A 17,618-nucleotide genomic window follows, 5' to 3' on the forward strand; every position below is an offset into this window, starting at 1 on the left:
GTCAGCAGCCCAGGCTGTCAGAAACTGGGTCAGACCAAGTGGTTCAAGGCTTGATTTGGTGTGGATTGGAAAAGCCCAAAGGACAGGGAGGAGGCAGCATCTCAGCACCTGGCTGAGCCCATGGGAACAAAGGTTTCCTCCTGTCCTGGCTGAACCTCCCCTCTTTCACCCCATCCTCATTGTCTTTTGTCTCCCACCAGGCCCCCGGTGAAGAGCCTGGCTCTGTGTTCTCCATCCCCTCCTGGGTGGCTCTGCCAGGCTGGCATGAGGAGCCCCTCAGCCTTCCCTGCTCGGGGCTGGACAAGCCCAGCTCCCTCAGCCTCTGCTCACAGCCAAAGGGCTCCAGCCCCACCTTGGAGCCCTTCCCTGGCCCTGCTGCAGCTGCCAGACATCTTTCCTGCCCTGGGGAACCCAAGCCAGGCCACAAGGCCCTGGATAATGCAGGTCCTTGATGTGCTGGTGACACAGCCCAGCCCCTTGTGCCCGTGTCAGGCTCTGGGGTGGATCCTGTGGAACATCCTTTGGTGGAGGCTGTGGCTCCAGGGGCACCGGGGGGATACCGGGGGACAGGGGAGCCCGCTGGGCATGAACAGCATTGGACTTGTCTGGGGGGGGGAACTGTGAGGGGGCTGGGGCAGAGTGACCAACCCAGTGACCTCACACAGCCCCCTGTGATTTCACACAGCCACCCTGTGATTTCACACAGCCACCCTGTGATGTCACAGTTAACTCTGCATTGTCATAATCTGTTGTATGATGTCATACATCTGTCCTGTGATGTCACAGCTGTCTCTGTGCTGCTCTCTGATGTCATAACCTGTTCGGTGATGTCACACAACCACCATGTGATGTCACAGTTAACTCTGCAATGTCATAATATGTTGTATGATGTCATACATCTGTCCTGTGATGTCACAGCTGTCTCTGTGATGTCACAGATATGGCCTATGATGTCACATCTGCTCAATGACCTCACATAACCCACTGTGCAATGTCATACCCCACTCTGTGGCCTCATGTTACCAGATGATAAATGGTCTGCACCTGGGGAGCTCACACAATGCTTGTTCTCCAAAACCACTGGCCCATAGAAACCACACAGTGCCCATTGTGTAAGAAGGGGAACTGGAAGTTCACCAGCCTCAGTGTCCTGCCAGCTCAGCCAGGCCAACTGGAACATTGGGGTCTGTGACCACCAGGGACCACCAGAGAGACCCCCAGGACAGAAGAGTGCAGGCGAAAGGGGAGGGGAAATATGTTCATGATTTCAGGGAAACGATTATCATATGTTGTTAGTCTGGGACAATCAATGAACATGTATCCAAAATACAGGATATGAACAGAAACTTTCCTGTACTCAGCATGCACAGCTTTGGGAGGAGCTATCCCCCATGCTACTAGATGAATAAAGAATGCTGCTTCTTAAAGCTGCATTGGTGTTAAAGAGTTTTTTATTTTATTAAATTTTTGGTAACACTTGCACTGCCAAGGAAAGCTCTGTCTGCTGCTGTTCACAGAGAAGAGCTTGTGGGAGATCAGTGTTGGTCAGACACTGCCTGGGGTACAGTGACCATGAAATAATCAAATTTCCAGTATTCTGTGAAAGAAAGAGGGGCATCAAGAAAACTACACTGCAATTTCAGAGGGCAGACTTTGGCCTATTAAGGATGCAGATTTGGAGAGCACTCTATAAAGTACTGGCTTTTTAAAAGGAAGAAAACCCTACAAAACAAAGGGATCCAGGAAGGATGGACAAATTTCAAGGAAGTAATCATAAGGGAGAAGGAGCAGCCTGTCCTTGTGTGCCAACAGATGAGCCAAAGAAGAAAATGACTTCTAGAAGACAAAGAAAAGGACTGGTTTTGCTGGGCATGGAGGTTTTGTAGAACCTCAAGAGAGAAAAAAAAAAAGGTGCATCACATTTGGAAAGGTCAGGTAACTCAGAAAGAGTTCAAGGATGATTTTAGGTCATGCAGAAAGAAAATTAGAGAGGTGAAAGGTCAATTGCAGCTAAATTTGGCCACTTCTCTAAAAAATAATAGAAAATGTTCATATAAATAAATTATTAACAAAACATGGGATAAGGAGAATCTCTACTCTTTTTTGGATGAAGTGCAGAATATAGTAATTAAAGATGAGGAAAAGGCTGAGGTAGTTTTCACTTTGTTCCCTCATTTTCAAAAAAAAACAGAGGTTGTCCTTAGGACAAGTGTTCTCCTGAGCTGGTAGATGGGCACAGGGAGCAGAAGAGCCCCCCTGCAATCCAGGAGGAAGCAGCTGTGGACCTGCTGAGCCACTCAGAGGCTCACAGGTGTCTCTGGGACCAGATGGGATCCATGCTAGGGCCATGAGGGAGCTGCTGGATGAGCTCCCCAAGCTGCTCTCCATCATTTCTCCTCAGTCCTGGCTCAGCAGGGAGGGCCCAGAGGCCTGGAGGTGCCAATGGGAGCCCATCCCCAAGAAGGGCTGGAAGGAGGATGTGGGGAACTGCAGGCCTGTCAGCCTGCCCTGGGTGCCCAGCAAGGGGATGGAACAGATCCCCTTGAGAGCCATCCCAGGGCACCCCCAGGATGGCCCAGGGATCAGAGGCAGCCAGCGGGGATTGCAATATCTGCACTGAGGATCTGCAGGAGGGGATTGAGTCCAGCATCAGCAAATTTGCAGGTGACACCAAGCTGGGTGTGAGTGTGGATGTGCTGGAGGGTAGGAGGGCTCTGCACAGGGCCCTGCACAGGCTGGATCCAGGGCCCAAATCCAACGGGGTGAGGCTGAACAAGACCAAGGGCCGGGTCCTGCACTTTGGCCACAACAAGCCCTGCAGTGCTCCAGGCTGGGGACAGAGTGGCTGGACAGTGGCCAGGCAGAAAGGGACGTGGGGCAGTGCTGGACAGCAGGCTGGACATGAGGCAGCAGTGTGGGCAGGTGGGCAAGAAGGCCAATGGCTCCTGGCCTGGATCAGGAATGGTGTGGGCAGCAGGAGCAGGGCAGGGATTCTTCCCCTGTGCTGGGCACTGGTGAGGCTGCACCTCGAGTGCTGTATCCAGTTCTGGGCCCCCAATTTAGGAAGGACATGGAGGGGCTGGAGTGTGTCCAGAGAAGGGCAACAAGGCTGGTGAGGGGTCTGGAGCACGTGTCTTGTTAGGAGTGGCTGAGGGAGCTGGGGTTGTTTATCCTGGAGAAGAGGAGGCTCAGGGGAGACAAGGTGGTGTCAGGGCACAGGTTGGACTTGATGATCTCCAAGGTCTTTTCCAGCCTTGCTGATTCTGTGATTCCCTGAAACCACCCTTGCAGCAGTTGCAGGATGAGCCCTGGGCCTCCTCTTGAGAAGGTGCAGCAGCCCAGGTCCCTCAGCTTCTCCTCACAGCCCCAAAGCCCATCCTGTCAGTCCTGCAGAGCCTCTGCAGCCCCTCCTCATTGCCCAGAGCAGGGAGCCCCACAGGCAGACACAGCAGGGCAGATGTGCCCCCCTGGCCTGTGGTGCCTCTGGCAAGGGAGCAGCAGGAGGCACTGCAGGAGCCTGCAGACAATTCCTGAAGCACTTGGAGGATGATCATGCTCCCCAGGGGACGTTCCCATGGTGCCACCTAAAGAAGTGAAATGATGAGTGGGGCCAGAGAGGAAAGGGAAACCAGGGATGGCCTCTTCACAGGGGAGGAGACAGGGATGGCAACAGGACACAAGTTGCATTAGGAAAAAGAAAAGAAAGCAAAGGTCAGACAAAGGAAATGCTATGGGCAGTTTGGGGGTGGCAGCTAGGCATCCCAACCTGAGTCTGAACAATGTCTGTGGTGGGACAGAAAACTCACAGCCCATAGGAACAAACATTTTGCCTGACTTCAGAGGCCATGAGAAACCAGAGTGGTTTCCCTCCTGTCCCCCAGCCCTTGCTGGCCCCAGGGGCTGATGGCATTTGTGCTCACTCAGGTTCATCTCCCCACACCAACACCATGGGGGTGCTCATGCCTGCTCTGGGCAGTGCAAACAGGGGCTCCTGAGGCAGTGCTGCCGTGTCTGTGCCTGCAAGGATGCAGCACCTGTGTGAGCTGGGGAGAGGCCAGGGCTGCAGAGGGGGGATGTTGTTGGTAGGCGCATGAGGACGCTCTGGGATGCTGCCCTGAGGTGTCCAGCACAGTGGGGATGGATCAGGCCCTGCTCGGCTGCTCCTTCCCGTCTCCCCCAGGGACCTTGCAGAGCCCCAGCCCTGCTGTTTGCTACCAGCCTGCCCACGGCCAGCCTGGGGCTGCTGACAGGGCTTTTCTGTGCTGAGCCTTGGCCTGGCCGTGTTGTGGAGAGAGCCTGGGCAAGGAGCCTGCAGCCCCCAGGCCCTGGCCTGAGGCGTCAGCGCTGCCCCAGCAGTGCCCATGGCCTGTCCCTGCTGCAGCCCCGGCACTGCCACCCCCAGCCCTGTTCCCGGCCCCGAGAGCACTCAGGCCCTACAGCAACAGCAGGGCCAGGAGGGCAGCGGGGCAGGGCCACGGCAGCAGCACTGGCAACACCAAGTGCTGCTGCTGCTGGGCACAGCTGCTGTGCCAGCACTGATCTGCCCCAGCTCTGCACACAGACATTGCTGCTGCAGCCACAGAGAAGGGAACAAAAGGGGGATCTCTTGTGAAAAGTCTGCAGGGAGATCCTTTTGCTCATTTAAAAGCCATGAAGGGCACAGCTCCTCATTGACACAGTCTAGGACCAAAGAAAATGTGGAGGACAACAACACAAGAAATGGAAGAAACAATGGCCTTGCTTTGTGAACATCACTGAAAAATACAACAAAGAAAAAAACCCCAATAACCAAACCACCAAGATGTATCAAAGGTGACTTTTATTAAAAGTGATTTGCGTAACTGGATGAGCAGTTTAGTGTTTGTGAAATTTTCCAGTGATCAGTGTCCACACTGCAGCCTTGAGCTCCTGGTTCCTCAGGCCGTAAATGAGGGGGTTCAGGGCTGGAGGCACCACCGAGTACAGAACTGACAATGACAGATCCAGAGATGGGGAGGAGATGGAGGGGGGCTTCAGGTAGGCAAATGTGCCAGTGCTGAGGAACAGGGAGACCACAGCCAGGTGAGGGAGGCAGGTGGAAAAGGCTTTGTGCCGTCCCTGCTCAGAGGGGATCCTCAGCACGACTCTGAAGATCTGCACATAAGAGAAAACAATGATCACAAAACCGCCAAAATATAGAAAAGCGCTAAGCATAGTGAGCCCAAGTTCCCTGAGTTTTGAGTGTGAGCAGGAGAGCTTGAGGATGTGTGGGATTTCACAGAAGAACTGGCCCAGGGCATTGCCATGGCACAGAGGCAGGGAAAATGTATTGGCTGTGTGCAGCAGAGCATTGAGAAAGGCACTGGCCCAGGCAGCTGCTGCCATGTGGGCACAAGCTCTGCTGCCCAGGAGGGTCCCGTAGTGCAGGGGTTTGCAGATGGACACGTAGCGGTCGTAGCACAGGACGGTGAGAAGGGCAAACTCTGTTGCAATGAAAAAGGCGAAGAAAAAGAGCTGGATGACACATCCTTCATAGGAGATGTTGCTGGTGTCCCAGAGGGAATTGTGCATGGCTTTGGGGACAGTGGTGAGGATGGAGCCCAGGTCGCTGAGGGCCAGGTTGAGCAGGAAGAAGAACATGGGGCTGTGCAGGAGGTGGCCGCAGGCTACGGCGCTGATGATGAGGCCGTTGGCCAGGAGGGCAGCCAGGGAGATGGCCAGGAAGAGGCAGAAGTGCAGGAGCTGCAGCTGCCGCGTGTGTGCCAATGGCAGCAGGAGGAAGTGGCTGATGGAGCTGCTGTTGGACATTTCTTCACTCTGGCCATGGTGGACTGTTGAAAGAACACATTGACAAGCTGGGAGAGATTTCCTTGAGTCTATCCTCTGCTCTTTAATTAGGAATCCTCTCTAATCAATTTCTTTTCTTATGGGGGAATTTTACTAATGATTTCTGCTTTGGAGTTTGGGTTTGTGCTGCTGAGTTCCCACCTCATCTTCAGCCTTGCTCTTAGCCTGAACACAGGGAAGCCCAGACGAAGAAGAGAGCTCCCTGTGCCCCTGTGCACTTAGACCTGCTGCTCCCCACATAGGTGCCCTTTGCTCATTACACCTCCCCCTATTTCAGGGTGATGGCACTTAAATGTTTCTTGAAAAATAAAGTGGAATTTTAAAACCTGCAATTGAAAAATAAATTTCACTAAACTTTTCTCTTGCTTTTTTTTTTTTTTTTTTCTTTTTCCTGTGTTTCTGGACAGAAAGGGATATCCAAGGTTGGTCTGTCTCTCTGCTGCCTGGAGTTGTGCCTACTGGGGGATGTTTCTCTCTATCCAAGCCTTGTCCCTGCCAGTGCTCCCAGAGCCCAGCCCAGCCCTGGGGGCTCAGCTCTGCCCTGCACACCCCTCCCAGCACAGGGCACTGCCCGGGGGCATCTCCCTGGCACCAGGGCCTTAAGGGCAGCTCAGACAAACACAGATGCTGCAAGCCAAGGTGCTGCTGCTGCTGTCTGTAGCTAGAGGAGGGTGAGGAGGCACTTTCTGAGGGAGATCTGAGGCACATCTGCTGATCCCCAGGGTGACACTGCAGGAGTGTCAGTGACACAGACAACCCTGACAGCCCCTTTCCCTTTCCTCCATGACAAAGCTGAGAGCAGCCCTGGCCATGCAGCACCATCTCCACAGCAGCAGGAATCTGCCCTGATCGGGGTGGCTCCTTCCACCTCCAACTTCTCCCCACAGTCCATGTGAGCTCCCAGGCAGGCTGAGAGCTGCCCCTGGCAGGTGGCAGATGCCCTGGGCTGGCCAAGAGCCCTCAGGGCTGCAGCACCTGCTCTGCACCACAGCCCTGGGCAGCCCTGGCTGCAGCCCCAGCTTCAGCCCCTGCAGCCGTCCCTGGCAGCAGGAGCCGTCCTGCCCTGTCCCTCTGACGGTGCCCAGGGCAGCCCCGCTCTGGAGCACATCCTCCCCCAAAGCAGCAAGGGCAGCAGAGCCATCCTTACAGTCACCTCAGTGCTGTCCTGGCTCAGCTTGAGGAGATCCCTGCAGCCACAGACTGACTGTGTCACAAGTGGGGAACATTTCTCAACGAAGAAGCTCAGAATTGTCCTTCCAGTTTCTTTGAGCCTGTCTGCTTCATTCCTGCTCTCAGGTACCTGCAGGCAGTGCTCTCAGCCCTGCTGGGCTGGAAGAGGAGCTGCTCCTCAGGAGAAATGTCTTTTTAAAGCTCTTCTTGCTTGCCAGGAGCTGCCTCTGTGACAGGACCCTGGCTCAGCTCAGCAGCACAGAAACAGCAAAAAAGCTTTAATTAGTCTCTATGGGATTTGGTTTTAATTAAATCAGACTCATTCCCTGAGAGAGTGTGCAGGAAACTTCTCAAGAAAGCAAACTTAAATTGAAACTCCGAGGTTTCTTAAAGTTTTAATGGGTCCCAGAGAGGAACACAACCGAGAAAGTGTCCCCAGGTTCCAGTCAGAGCAGAACACTGCAGGCAGTGATGACAGGTGGGGACAAACAAGGCAAAGGTGTCTCTGATGCTGACCAAACCTGGATGTGTTTCAGGAATGCCAAGGGCCAAGGCCTGAGCCCCAGCCCCTGCCAAGGCAGATCCTGTCCCTCCCTCCTTGCTCAGGGCTCTTCCCGGGCCACTGGGATGTGGGGATGTGCAATGCCAAGGGCAGCACCATGGGGCGGCCCCTGCCAGGCTGCTGAGCAGGGACAAGGAGGCAATGAGGCCCCAGGCCTGCAAGGGTCACTTGTCCCCTCCTGATGCCTCAGGCCCAGGGCCAGCAGCCATGGCCCAAGTGCTGCAGGAGTTGGCTGTGTCAGGGCCTTGCAGCTGCTGCCCATGCCTGTGCCCTGTGCAGCCCAGGCTGTGCTACGGTGTCCATGCCCTGCGCCTCTGTCCCTGCAGGCTGTCGTCATCCCCCGGCTGCCCCACCTGGCTGGGCCCTTCCTTTGCTGACAGCTCTGTGTCCTGCCTGCCTCTGCCTGGGCACACAGAGCCTTGGGCTGCTCCAGACTCCTGCTGGGGGATGTGTTGCACCACAGCCCTGTCCTGGGAGGGAAATTCCTTTCTCCTCATGTCCTTGTTCAATCCAAGTTCCAGCTGAGGGTTCGAAGGAAGGAAAGGATGGCACCACAACTTTCCATCTCGAAGCTAGCAGGGATGTGACAGCTCTTTTAACACAATCCCTCTTTTCCAATGGCACAGTGTTCTTTCTAGGCTGAGGCTTTGCTTTAGCAAAGGAAAACTCCTGTCTCAGGCTCACCTTTCCTGCTCAGCCAGACACCTCAAGTTCCTCAGCAGAAGAGAATTCCAGACTTCACATGGGCTGGCACAGGATGGGGAGATTTCCCCCTCAACAGATGCTCCCATTCCAGTTCTTGTATTGAAGCATCTCCTGTCCCTCAGTTTTGGTTTCCAATTGGAAATGCCAGTCCAGGAGCTCTGTTCATGCCCATCCACAGCAGGTGACACAAGGACAGGGCACTGGCAGTGTGACATTTGCAGGGAGCGCCTTCAGTGAGCGCTGGGGACTGGAACTCAGTGCAGAAAACACCTGGGGGCCTCCAAGGCGCCAAGGCAAAAGGAACAAAGTTTCATGTGTGGCCTTTCGAGGGAGGACCAAAATCTCTACTTTTCACCCCAAAATTCCATTGCCAGGTGTTCTACAGCCCCAAGAGGAGACCCCTGAGGGGCACTGAAATGAGCCCTCCTGTGGTGCAGGAGGGTTTGGGGCAGAGGAGGAGCTGCAGGAGCTGGGACACGGCTGAGATGCAGCTGCCCCAGCGGTGCCTGCGGGCTGGCAGGGCTGTGATCACTCAGGGTCAGTGGCTGGTCAGTTGTGATGACTGGACCCGGATGTGGACACTTCCCTTGGAGCGTCTCCAGGGATGGAATGTTGGGGCTGTCACTGTTGTGTCACACAGACAGGAATGCTGGGGCTGCCCTGCTCCTGCCCCACCCAACAGCTCTGCCAGCACCTGCAGGGGACACAAAGGCTGAGCCAAAGGGTGAGAATTGCAGAATGGGCTGAGCTGGGAGGGAGCCACGGGGATCATGGAGTCCAAGCCCTGGCCCTGTCCAGGACAGCCCAACAATCCCAGCTTGTGCATCCCTGGGAGCGGTGTCCAAAGGCTCCTGGAGCTCTGGCAGCTTTGGGGCTGTGAGCATTTCCTGGGGAGCCTGGTCAGTGCCTGAGCCCCTCTGGGGGAAGAAGCTTTTGCTGCTCTCCAGCCCAGCCCTGGCCTGGCCCAGCCCCAGCCCTTCCCTCGGGTGCTGTCCCTGCTCCCCCGGGGCAGAGGTCGGAGCTGCCCCCGCGCTGCCCCTCGGGAGGAGCCGCAGCCCCCGGGGAGCTCTGAGCTGCGTCTGCTCTGCTGCAGCTGAAAAAACCCAGCGCCCTCAGAGCTCCAGGGAAAGGTCCTGCCCCTGCCTCAGGGCTTGGTCAGTGCCACCAGGAGAAAATCAACTTCCAACTTGTGCCCCACAACAGGGAGGAGCAGCAATTCTTGGATCAGAGAGTGGGGTGGAATGGCATGTCACTGGTTGGATGGCACGGCCTGGCACGTCCCGGCTCGGTGGCACTCCCAGAGCCCCTTGGAAATGAGTGTCAGCTCCCACGGGGACAGCGCCGGCAGCTGTGGCTTCACCAAGTCCTGAGCGGTGCCGGTGGCCACGGTGCTGATGGAGGTGGAGGCCGTGCTGGGCACGGGGCCCCGTCAGCCCCAGATCTGTGGGGCAGGGCCTGCACCCCCTCCCCAGGGTCCCCTGGCATGGGGTGACCCCTGTCGTCACCTGAGGGTCCTGCTGGAGGCACAGCCCAGGAACAGCCCTGGCACCCCTGTGGTCATCTCTGAGATGTCAAGGACCAGGCAGAGCATGGACTGTGGAGGGAGAGGGTGTGAGGAAAGAGGCAGGGCACCTGGGGGAAAGCAAAACCTCTCTTGAACTCCCTCAACCTGAATCCCACTACCTCGGGAGTGCTGAAGGGCCCAGGGGGACCCTAACAGCCTCCCACCCCACTGCCTCAGGGGTGCCAGAGGGGCTGGTACCTGGTTGGGAGAAGTGATGGTGCCAGAGAGGAGGGGATCTTGTGCTTCTCTTGAACAGGAGGCCATGGTCATGGACTCTGGATTTCAGCTCTGGGCTTTAGGTCCTGACTGTGGCTCAGCGTTCCTTCCTCATTCTCACCAGGGGTCCCAGCCCCACTCTCAGTCTTTAGGTGTGCTGCCTCTGTGCCACCTGCTCTTCATCCTGGCTGTGAGGATCTGAGCTGCTTCTTTCCCCCCATCCACCTCTGCACCATCAATGAGTCCTGCAGCCAGGTGGTGATGTCCAGGATCAGGTACAGCCCCAACCTGGCTCTGATGGCTGATTGATGTTGTGCTCTCTTGGAGATTCAGCACTGAGACCCCTCTGCTGTCCCCATCAGGTTCTCCTTCCCCAGCTGGTGCAGACTGGGACAGTCCCACCATTTCCAGCTGCTGAACGACCAGGCCAGCCCTGTCCTGAACTATCCCATCACTGATTACCTTTTTTCCCAAGTGAGCCCTGCCAGGCTCCCTCCTCTTTCTCCCCTTCCACCTCTTCCTCCTCCTCCTCCTCCTATTCCAGTGCCCCTCGTTGCCTGGGGGCGTGGATCCTCTTACCTGACTCACCTGCAGCTGATCATGGCCAACCCACAGTGGGCATGGGGTACCCCAGGTTGCCCAGATGGGCACTGTGTCACACCCCTGGGACAGCCTGACAGCCCTCAGGACAGCTTGGAACCTGTCAGGGCAGCCTGGTACCCACAGACACAGCCCAGGATAACTGGGGACAGCCTGGCAGCCACTGGACAGCCTGGCACCCAAGAGGACACTGTGGCACCCACAGGGACAGCCCTGCATTGCTGAGATGGCCTGGCAGCCACTGCACAGCCTGACATCCCTGGGGACACCCCACCACACACCTCTGCCTCCTGTCCCAGGCAGCTGCAAGGTGCTGGTGGTGGCTGAGGCACAGGTCTCCCCCTTTTTGAGATTTTAATATCTGTCTGGTCCCTAGGTTTGTTTTCTTACCTGGAAATAGCTGCAGTATTGTCCCTAACGCGTAGCTTTTACTGCAGGTGAGCACAAATTAGGATAGCTGTCCTCCTGGACTCAAGGATTATCATTTATAGAAAGATGATAAAGGTGCTGGAGTTTGTGCCAGCTATGTTTGGTTTATGGTTTCTTTGTGGTACCCTGCATCCCAGTTACAGCAGCGTGTTTTGGGGATTTATTAGTAATTGCACCCAGTTTGTTAGAGGAGGAGTAGGGGATGAAGCTTTGCAACCTGTCCTTTCCCTCTTCTCTTTTGGATCTGTTACACCATTTTTTGAGAATGTTCAATTTCCCCTGAATATAACGGATCCCATTTTCCTGGTATTTCATCTAGTGAACTTCCTCTGTATGGTTTGTAGCTTCTGTAGAATGAGGGCTGAAATGTCCAGAGGAGCTGATGAGACCCCTGACCCAGAAGTAGACCCAGGTGTGCAAAATCCTGAGTGGTGTGGAGAATGGGAGAGAATGGGCCAAACCCTGAGGGAATTTTCTGACCCTACAGCCTGGGACTTTCCATGTGAACAAATTCAGAACCCAGACAAGGTGGGAAAATATTTGAAATGGAAGTGCCAGAATGATTCGAAACAGAAAAGGATCATTGCAATAAGCTGGGCCTTGGCATATGCTTATGGCACACTGCTGGATACTGTAGGGCAGCAGATGGAGACAGGGGGGCAGGGAGATAAATCAGCAGCTACCCCAGTCACTCAGGCTGCAGCCAACAGCCCAGCTACTCAGGCTGTAGCTAAACCAGACAGTGAGCCTAAGCCAGCAGCTAAACCAGACAGTGAGCCCAAGACACTGGCAAACACTGTGGGAAAGAAGGGAAAGAAGCACACATGCAAAACTGACCAGTGGACAGTGATCCAGGTGAAGGCCCCTCAACACTTCCTGATACCCAATCAGAAGCTGAACCATCTGACACAAAATGAGAAGCCTAAAAAACTGACATAAATTCAGAAGCCCAACCAACTGGTAAAAGATCATGAGCCACTATTGAGTCCTTTTCCCTGAAGGGCCCTTGTGGCCTAGGGAAGGATTACACTCGATGACCCGATGAATCTATAATTAGTTGGTTAGTCCATCTTTGGGATGCTGCAGGCGAGACTACAATTCTGGAGGGCACTGAAACGAGGCATTTGGGATCCCTGTCACAGGATCCCGTTATCGACCAAGGAATGATGAGGGAGGCTCACCCTTGCAGTCTCTGGGAACGGGTGCTGGCAAGTGTGGCACAAAGATATCTGTGTGCAGACCATCTCTAGATGCAGCAAACCCAGTGGGAGACCATAGAACAAGGGATTCAAGGCTTGAGAGAAATGGCAGTGGCAGAGATTGTCTTCTCAGATGACCTAAACACCAGGAACCCAGACTTGGTACCATGTACACCTGTGATGTGGTGAAAACTTGTATGACTTGGGCCACAGGAATACTCTTCTGCTTTAGCAATAATGAAGGGGGATGACACGGAGGAGACCGTGCTGGATATGGAGAAGAAGCTCCAAGGGTCTGCAGATGCTGTGCATGGCCCAACACATGCAAGAATGGCAGCTGTGGAAACACGTCTGCAGAAATGAGAAGACAAGAGAGAGGAGAACCACAAGAAACTGAGGGAGGAGATGAAAGAGGACATTCTCCAAATCTCTGCAGTAGAGATCAGAGGTTCTAGCACTAAATGCAGACCTCCTCCAATTAGGGAGAGAAGCTGCAGCCCATGAGCTGAGCTCCGGTCCTTCCTGCATGATTCTGGGGAAGACATGTGGAGATGGGATGGAAAATCTACTGCTGCTCTGACAGAACGGCTACATGAATTGTTGGAAGGAACAACTAAGAGAGGAAGTTCCAGCAAGAAGGAAGCTGTTCCAGTTACCCAGGGAAAGAAGGATAGCCAGGCTTAGAGGGGGCCTTCCTCTAACCCGGTAGAGGCTAGGGAAAAACTTTTTTTTTTAGATTGTGTGGACTCATTGGCCTGGCACATCAGAACCACAAAAATATGAGACCTTGCTTGACACTGGTGTGCAATGCACATTATTCCCATCAAGGCATGTCGAGACAGAATCTGTTTCTATTGCTGGTGTGACAGGGGATCCCAGGATTTTCCTTTGGTGGAAGCTGATGTGAACCTGACTGGAAATGAGGGGAAGAAACACCCTGTTGTGACTGGCCCTGAGGCCCCATGCATTTTGGGCACAGACTTCCTCCAAATGGGTATTGCAAAGACCCAAAAGGACTCAAGTGGGTGTTTGGGATAGCAGCTGTAGAGACAGAGGGTGTTAAGCAATTGAACACCTTGCCTGCACTATCAGAGAACCCATCTGCAGTAGCACTCCTGAAGGGGGAAGAGCATCGAGTGCCAATTGTCACTTCAACAGTGCATCACTGAGAGTTGTCCTAGGTTACAATATAAGATTGCCCCAAGTATGTATTCTATCACCATCTTCAGGAGCTGTTAAAACTAGGTGGGGCAGTGTTTCCCTTGCCCCTTCCCGCCAGACTATCTTCTGTTAATGGGCCCTCGAGGCCTTGTCCCATGACTCATAGGTAACTCCCTCTGGGAGCTCTCCATGTTTAATGGGCAATCAAGGACCCACTGCATGACTCATAGAATGAAACCATTCCATTGGGAGATGCTCTACCCAGGGTGAGGAGCCAAGCATTCCCACCTGGATATAATCTGGGATTTATGACAGCACAGCAGGCCTTACCCACTGGATTTCCAGAGGACAAGAGCTACCAGACCTTTCTACAGGATCACTGCTTCACCAAGACCGCTTCATCTGGACTGCTACCACCACCCTAACTAACAGGGTGTCAGGTTGTATATCTGACTCTGTCAGTAGTTTTATTTGTGCTACTGCTTTTATTTTCTTTTATTTTACTTTTTTCACTCTCTCTCCTCTTAAATCAGATTTCTGACTTGGAGTCTCTCACTGGTTTTGCTTTCAAACCAGCACAACAGTACAGAACATGCTGTGATGCCCATCCACAAGATGATCTGAGAGCTGGAGAGCCAAGGGGTGGTCAGCAAAACACACTCACCCTTCAACAGCCCCATCTGGCCTGTGTGCAAATCTGACAGAGAATGGAGATTGACTGTGGACTGCCGTGCCTTGAATGAAGTGACTCCAGCACTGAGCGCTGCTCTGCCAGACATGTTGGAGATCCAGGACATCTGCAGTACATTGATGACATTGATGGGCACACAACATCCCCTTTCCAGTGCCCCTCCCTGCCCTCTTTGCAGACTGGTTCCAGCTCTGCCCTTCCCAAGTGCCCAAGACACTCTGGGATGGCTCTGCCCTTTCCAAGGGCTTAGAGAGGGGTCCCACAGTGACCCTGCCCAGCCTTCTCCACATCCCTGACACCAAAGGCCTTTTCCATATCCCACAGTTCCAGGTCAGTACCCAGAACACAGCACAGCCCTGTCCAGGTCCTCAGAGTGGCTCATAAGGGCGGCAGCTGTGATTTCTCCACACAGAGCCCCACCACAATTGTCTCTCTGTGCACTCCTTGGCTGTCCTGAGCATTTTTCCCTGGAGCCTCCCTGCCCTGGATGTTTCTCTCTGTGCAGTCCTAAGCACAGCCCAGTAAAGAATTCAGGTGCTTTCCCAGAGGATGTTACTCTCAGAGTGAAGTGGCCTCAAGGCACTGTTTGTGCCACTGGCATTGTGCCAGCCCGAGTGCTGCTGATGGTGTTTGTGCTCCCTGGGGTTCATCACCCCACACACACACGAGGCACTGCTGAAATCTCCTCAGCACACAGCAAACATGGACTGCTGGCCTGGTGCCTTGGTGTCCCTCCATGCAGGGACAAACAACCTCCTGCAGGTAAAGGTGAGATGCCTGTGCTGGCAGTGGTGGTTGCAGGGGCTGGTGTGGGACGATTGCCCTGGGCCACCTTCCCAGGCTGTGCCCAGAACAAAGACACAGCCCAGGCCCTGCTCTGCTGCTCCCTCAGCTCCATGCCAGCAGCTCTGGCTGTGCCAGGACACTGCTGTGTGCCCCCCTGCACACTCCTCCTCTGCCCCAGGCACTGGGCTTTGCTTTGCCAGGCCATTCCTGGAGCACATTGCTGACAGCAGCTCTGGAGGAGAGCAAAGCCTTCCTGGCCTGCCCTCCGGAGATGCCCTTTGCTGCTGCAGCTGCTGTGCTGGAGCCCAGCTGTGTCCCAGCAGAGCCCATGGCCTGTCCCTGCCTGTGGGCACAGCAGGGACACGCAGCAGGACAGTGACCAAGCTGCCACAGCCCTGGGGCCTTACAGCCACAGAAGGGCTGGCAAGGAGAGGCTGCAGCTGGGAAGAGCAGCAGTGGGAAGAGGGAGGGCCATTGTCCCTGGCTGTGCTGCTGTGCTGGGAGTCTCTTCCCTGCACCTCTGCTCACAGGCACTGCCCCTGCAGAGACACAGAAGGGCTCAGGAAGCATCTTGGACACACAGGGCACAGCAGGACACTTTATTTTACATCAATGCACAGTGATCATGGCTTCTCACTGTCTCTGCTTAACACAAGCATGGTGGATACTGTGTGGGAAATGGATTTGTAGAGAATTCTCAAAGCCTGACAGAAGTTCACATAGTGTGCATCTGTATGCAAACTCTGAGATAAAATAATGCTGAGTTAGAAAGGTCATAGAATATGACAGACATTGTTGAGAGAGAAATTGAACTAGAAACAAGTTTCAAATGATGACCTTGCAAATAGACTAGATATTCTGGAGAAATAGAACTAAGAAAGATGTACTGCAGTAGGACCCACGTGAGGTATTTTTAAATAATTGGCTTAAAAAGTTTCGAAGTGTTGTGTGGCAAAAACTGATAGGCCAAAAAGCTCCTACAATACATGGTAATTAGAAAAGAGTTCAGTTTCTGGTTATGCTGGCATGAACTTTAACAGCTGTACTGTCTCACCATTCTCATGAGACCGAAAATAAATAAAAAGGCTTTCAAAATGCCTCTCCAGAGCCCTGTCTCAGGGTGAGAAAAAGGGATTGTCCAACAAAAAGGATGTTGCAATACTGTGACTAATGGCATCCCATTATGGGAAATATATATTACAAAAAAGAAAAAAAAGGAAAACTAGAATACACCAAATAGAATAGCCAAAAAGACACAAAGCAGTCTGGACCTGGAATGAGTTCCATTCTGAATGCTATGCAGAAACAAACAGGCACTTCATTGTTTCTGGAAAGCACAGAGGGGTCATATTCCTCAGGGCATCCTCAAGCTCCCGGTTCCCCAGGCTGTAGATGAGGGGTTCAGGGTTGGAGGCAGCAGCGAGTCCAGAAGTGACAGTGGCAGATGCAGGGATGGCCCCAGGCTGGCACAGGTGACCTTGAGGCTCTGCAGGGCCCAGGCCCAGCGGCTGTGCCAGAGTCAGGGCTGAGGTCACACTCTGTGGGCTGGGGCAGAGCCCAGGCACAAATCAGCCCTGGCCCAGCAGCTCTGCAGTGGTGGCCACCAGGCCGGGTGCCCAGGGAGGCTTCTGGCCGTGGCCTGCAGGGAGCTGCTGCTGCTGCCAAGGTGCCTTTGGTGTGCCAGGCTCTCCCTGCACAGCTCCCAGCACGGCCCTCTGCCCTTGTGCCCGAGCCCTTCCCTGTCTTGGGGCTGGCCTGGGGCTGTTCCTGCAGCGGGGCCTGGCCTGGCCATGGCACAGCAAAGGCAGTTCCTGCTGCAGCAGGAGGCTCTGCCTGCAATGGGCTCCAACAACCCCAACAAGGCCCTGCTTGCAAAGCCCCCAGGGGGAAATGAAGAGCGGGGTCATGCTGCTTTTGGGGTGAATAATGCTGAACCCAGCCTGACTCCTCCATCCCAAAGTTCCACATCCTGAGAGGGAGCTGAAGCTGTGGCAGAGCTGGTCAAATCCCCAGAGAAAGGAACAACCAAGGGACACCACTGAGAGCTTCTGCAGAGCTGCTGAGCTGGCACAGCCTGGGCACATCTGACTGACAGGGCAGCACTGCAGACTAGAAAAGCCCCGTCCCAAATTTTAACTGCAGCATCTCCTGACATTTCCCTTCTTAGGAAGTGTGTGGAGATTCCTCCCTGGAGTGGGGACATCCCTCAAGGTCACTGCCGGAGGCTGAGCTAAAGAGATTTGCCCAAGGTCATGTTTCTTGAGGAGTGACACCCATCTCTTCTTAATAACTGGTTTTGCTTCAAAACAATTTTTTCAAAATTGCTTCCTAGAGCACCATATTAAAATAGATGTTAGAGCTCCTATTCTGTGGAGTAAATAATTCTGATTAACACCTTTTTGTCTAAACGTGCTCATAATCAATCTTATCTGTATATTTATAAATACTTCTGGTTTGCCATCCTTAGTGTTATGGGACAAAGTTGTAAAAAGATTCAATTCCACAATTCAATTCAATTCAATTCAATTCAATTCAATTCAATTCAATTCAATTCAATTCAATTCAATTCAATTCAATTCAATTCAATTCAATTCAATTCAATTCAATTCAATTCAATTCAATTCAATTCCACCTCCACAATGCTTTAAAGATAAATCCTTGAAAAAATCTGGGGCTTGGATTGGATCCACGTACTCCCAGGCTCCTCTC

General features: G+C 53.7%; 1 protein-coding gene across 1 annotated transcript; it reads right to left on the reverse strand.

The window, feature by feature from the left end:
- Positions 1–4,854: 4,854 nt before the first annotated feature.
- Positions 4,855–5,787, reverse strand: LOC134562330 (olfactory receptor 14J1-like). Its single transcript, XM_063419710.1, has one exon. It carries the CDS (start codon positions 5,785–5,787, stop codon positions 4,855–4,857), a length of 933 nt encoding a protein of 310 aa, XP_063275780.1.
- Positions 5,788–17,618: the final 11,831 nt, after the last annotated feature.

Source organism: Prinia subflava, chromosome 27 (assembly GCF_021018805.1).
Source record: "Prinia subflava isolate CZ2003 ecotype Zambia chromosome 27, Cam_Psub_1.2, whole genome shotgun sequence".
In the NCBI taxonomy this organism is placed as follows: domain Eukaryota; kingdom Metazoa; phylum Chordata; class Aves; order Passeriformes; family Cisticolidae; genus Prinia; species Prinia subflava.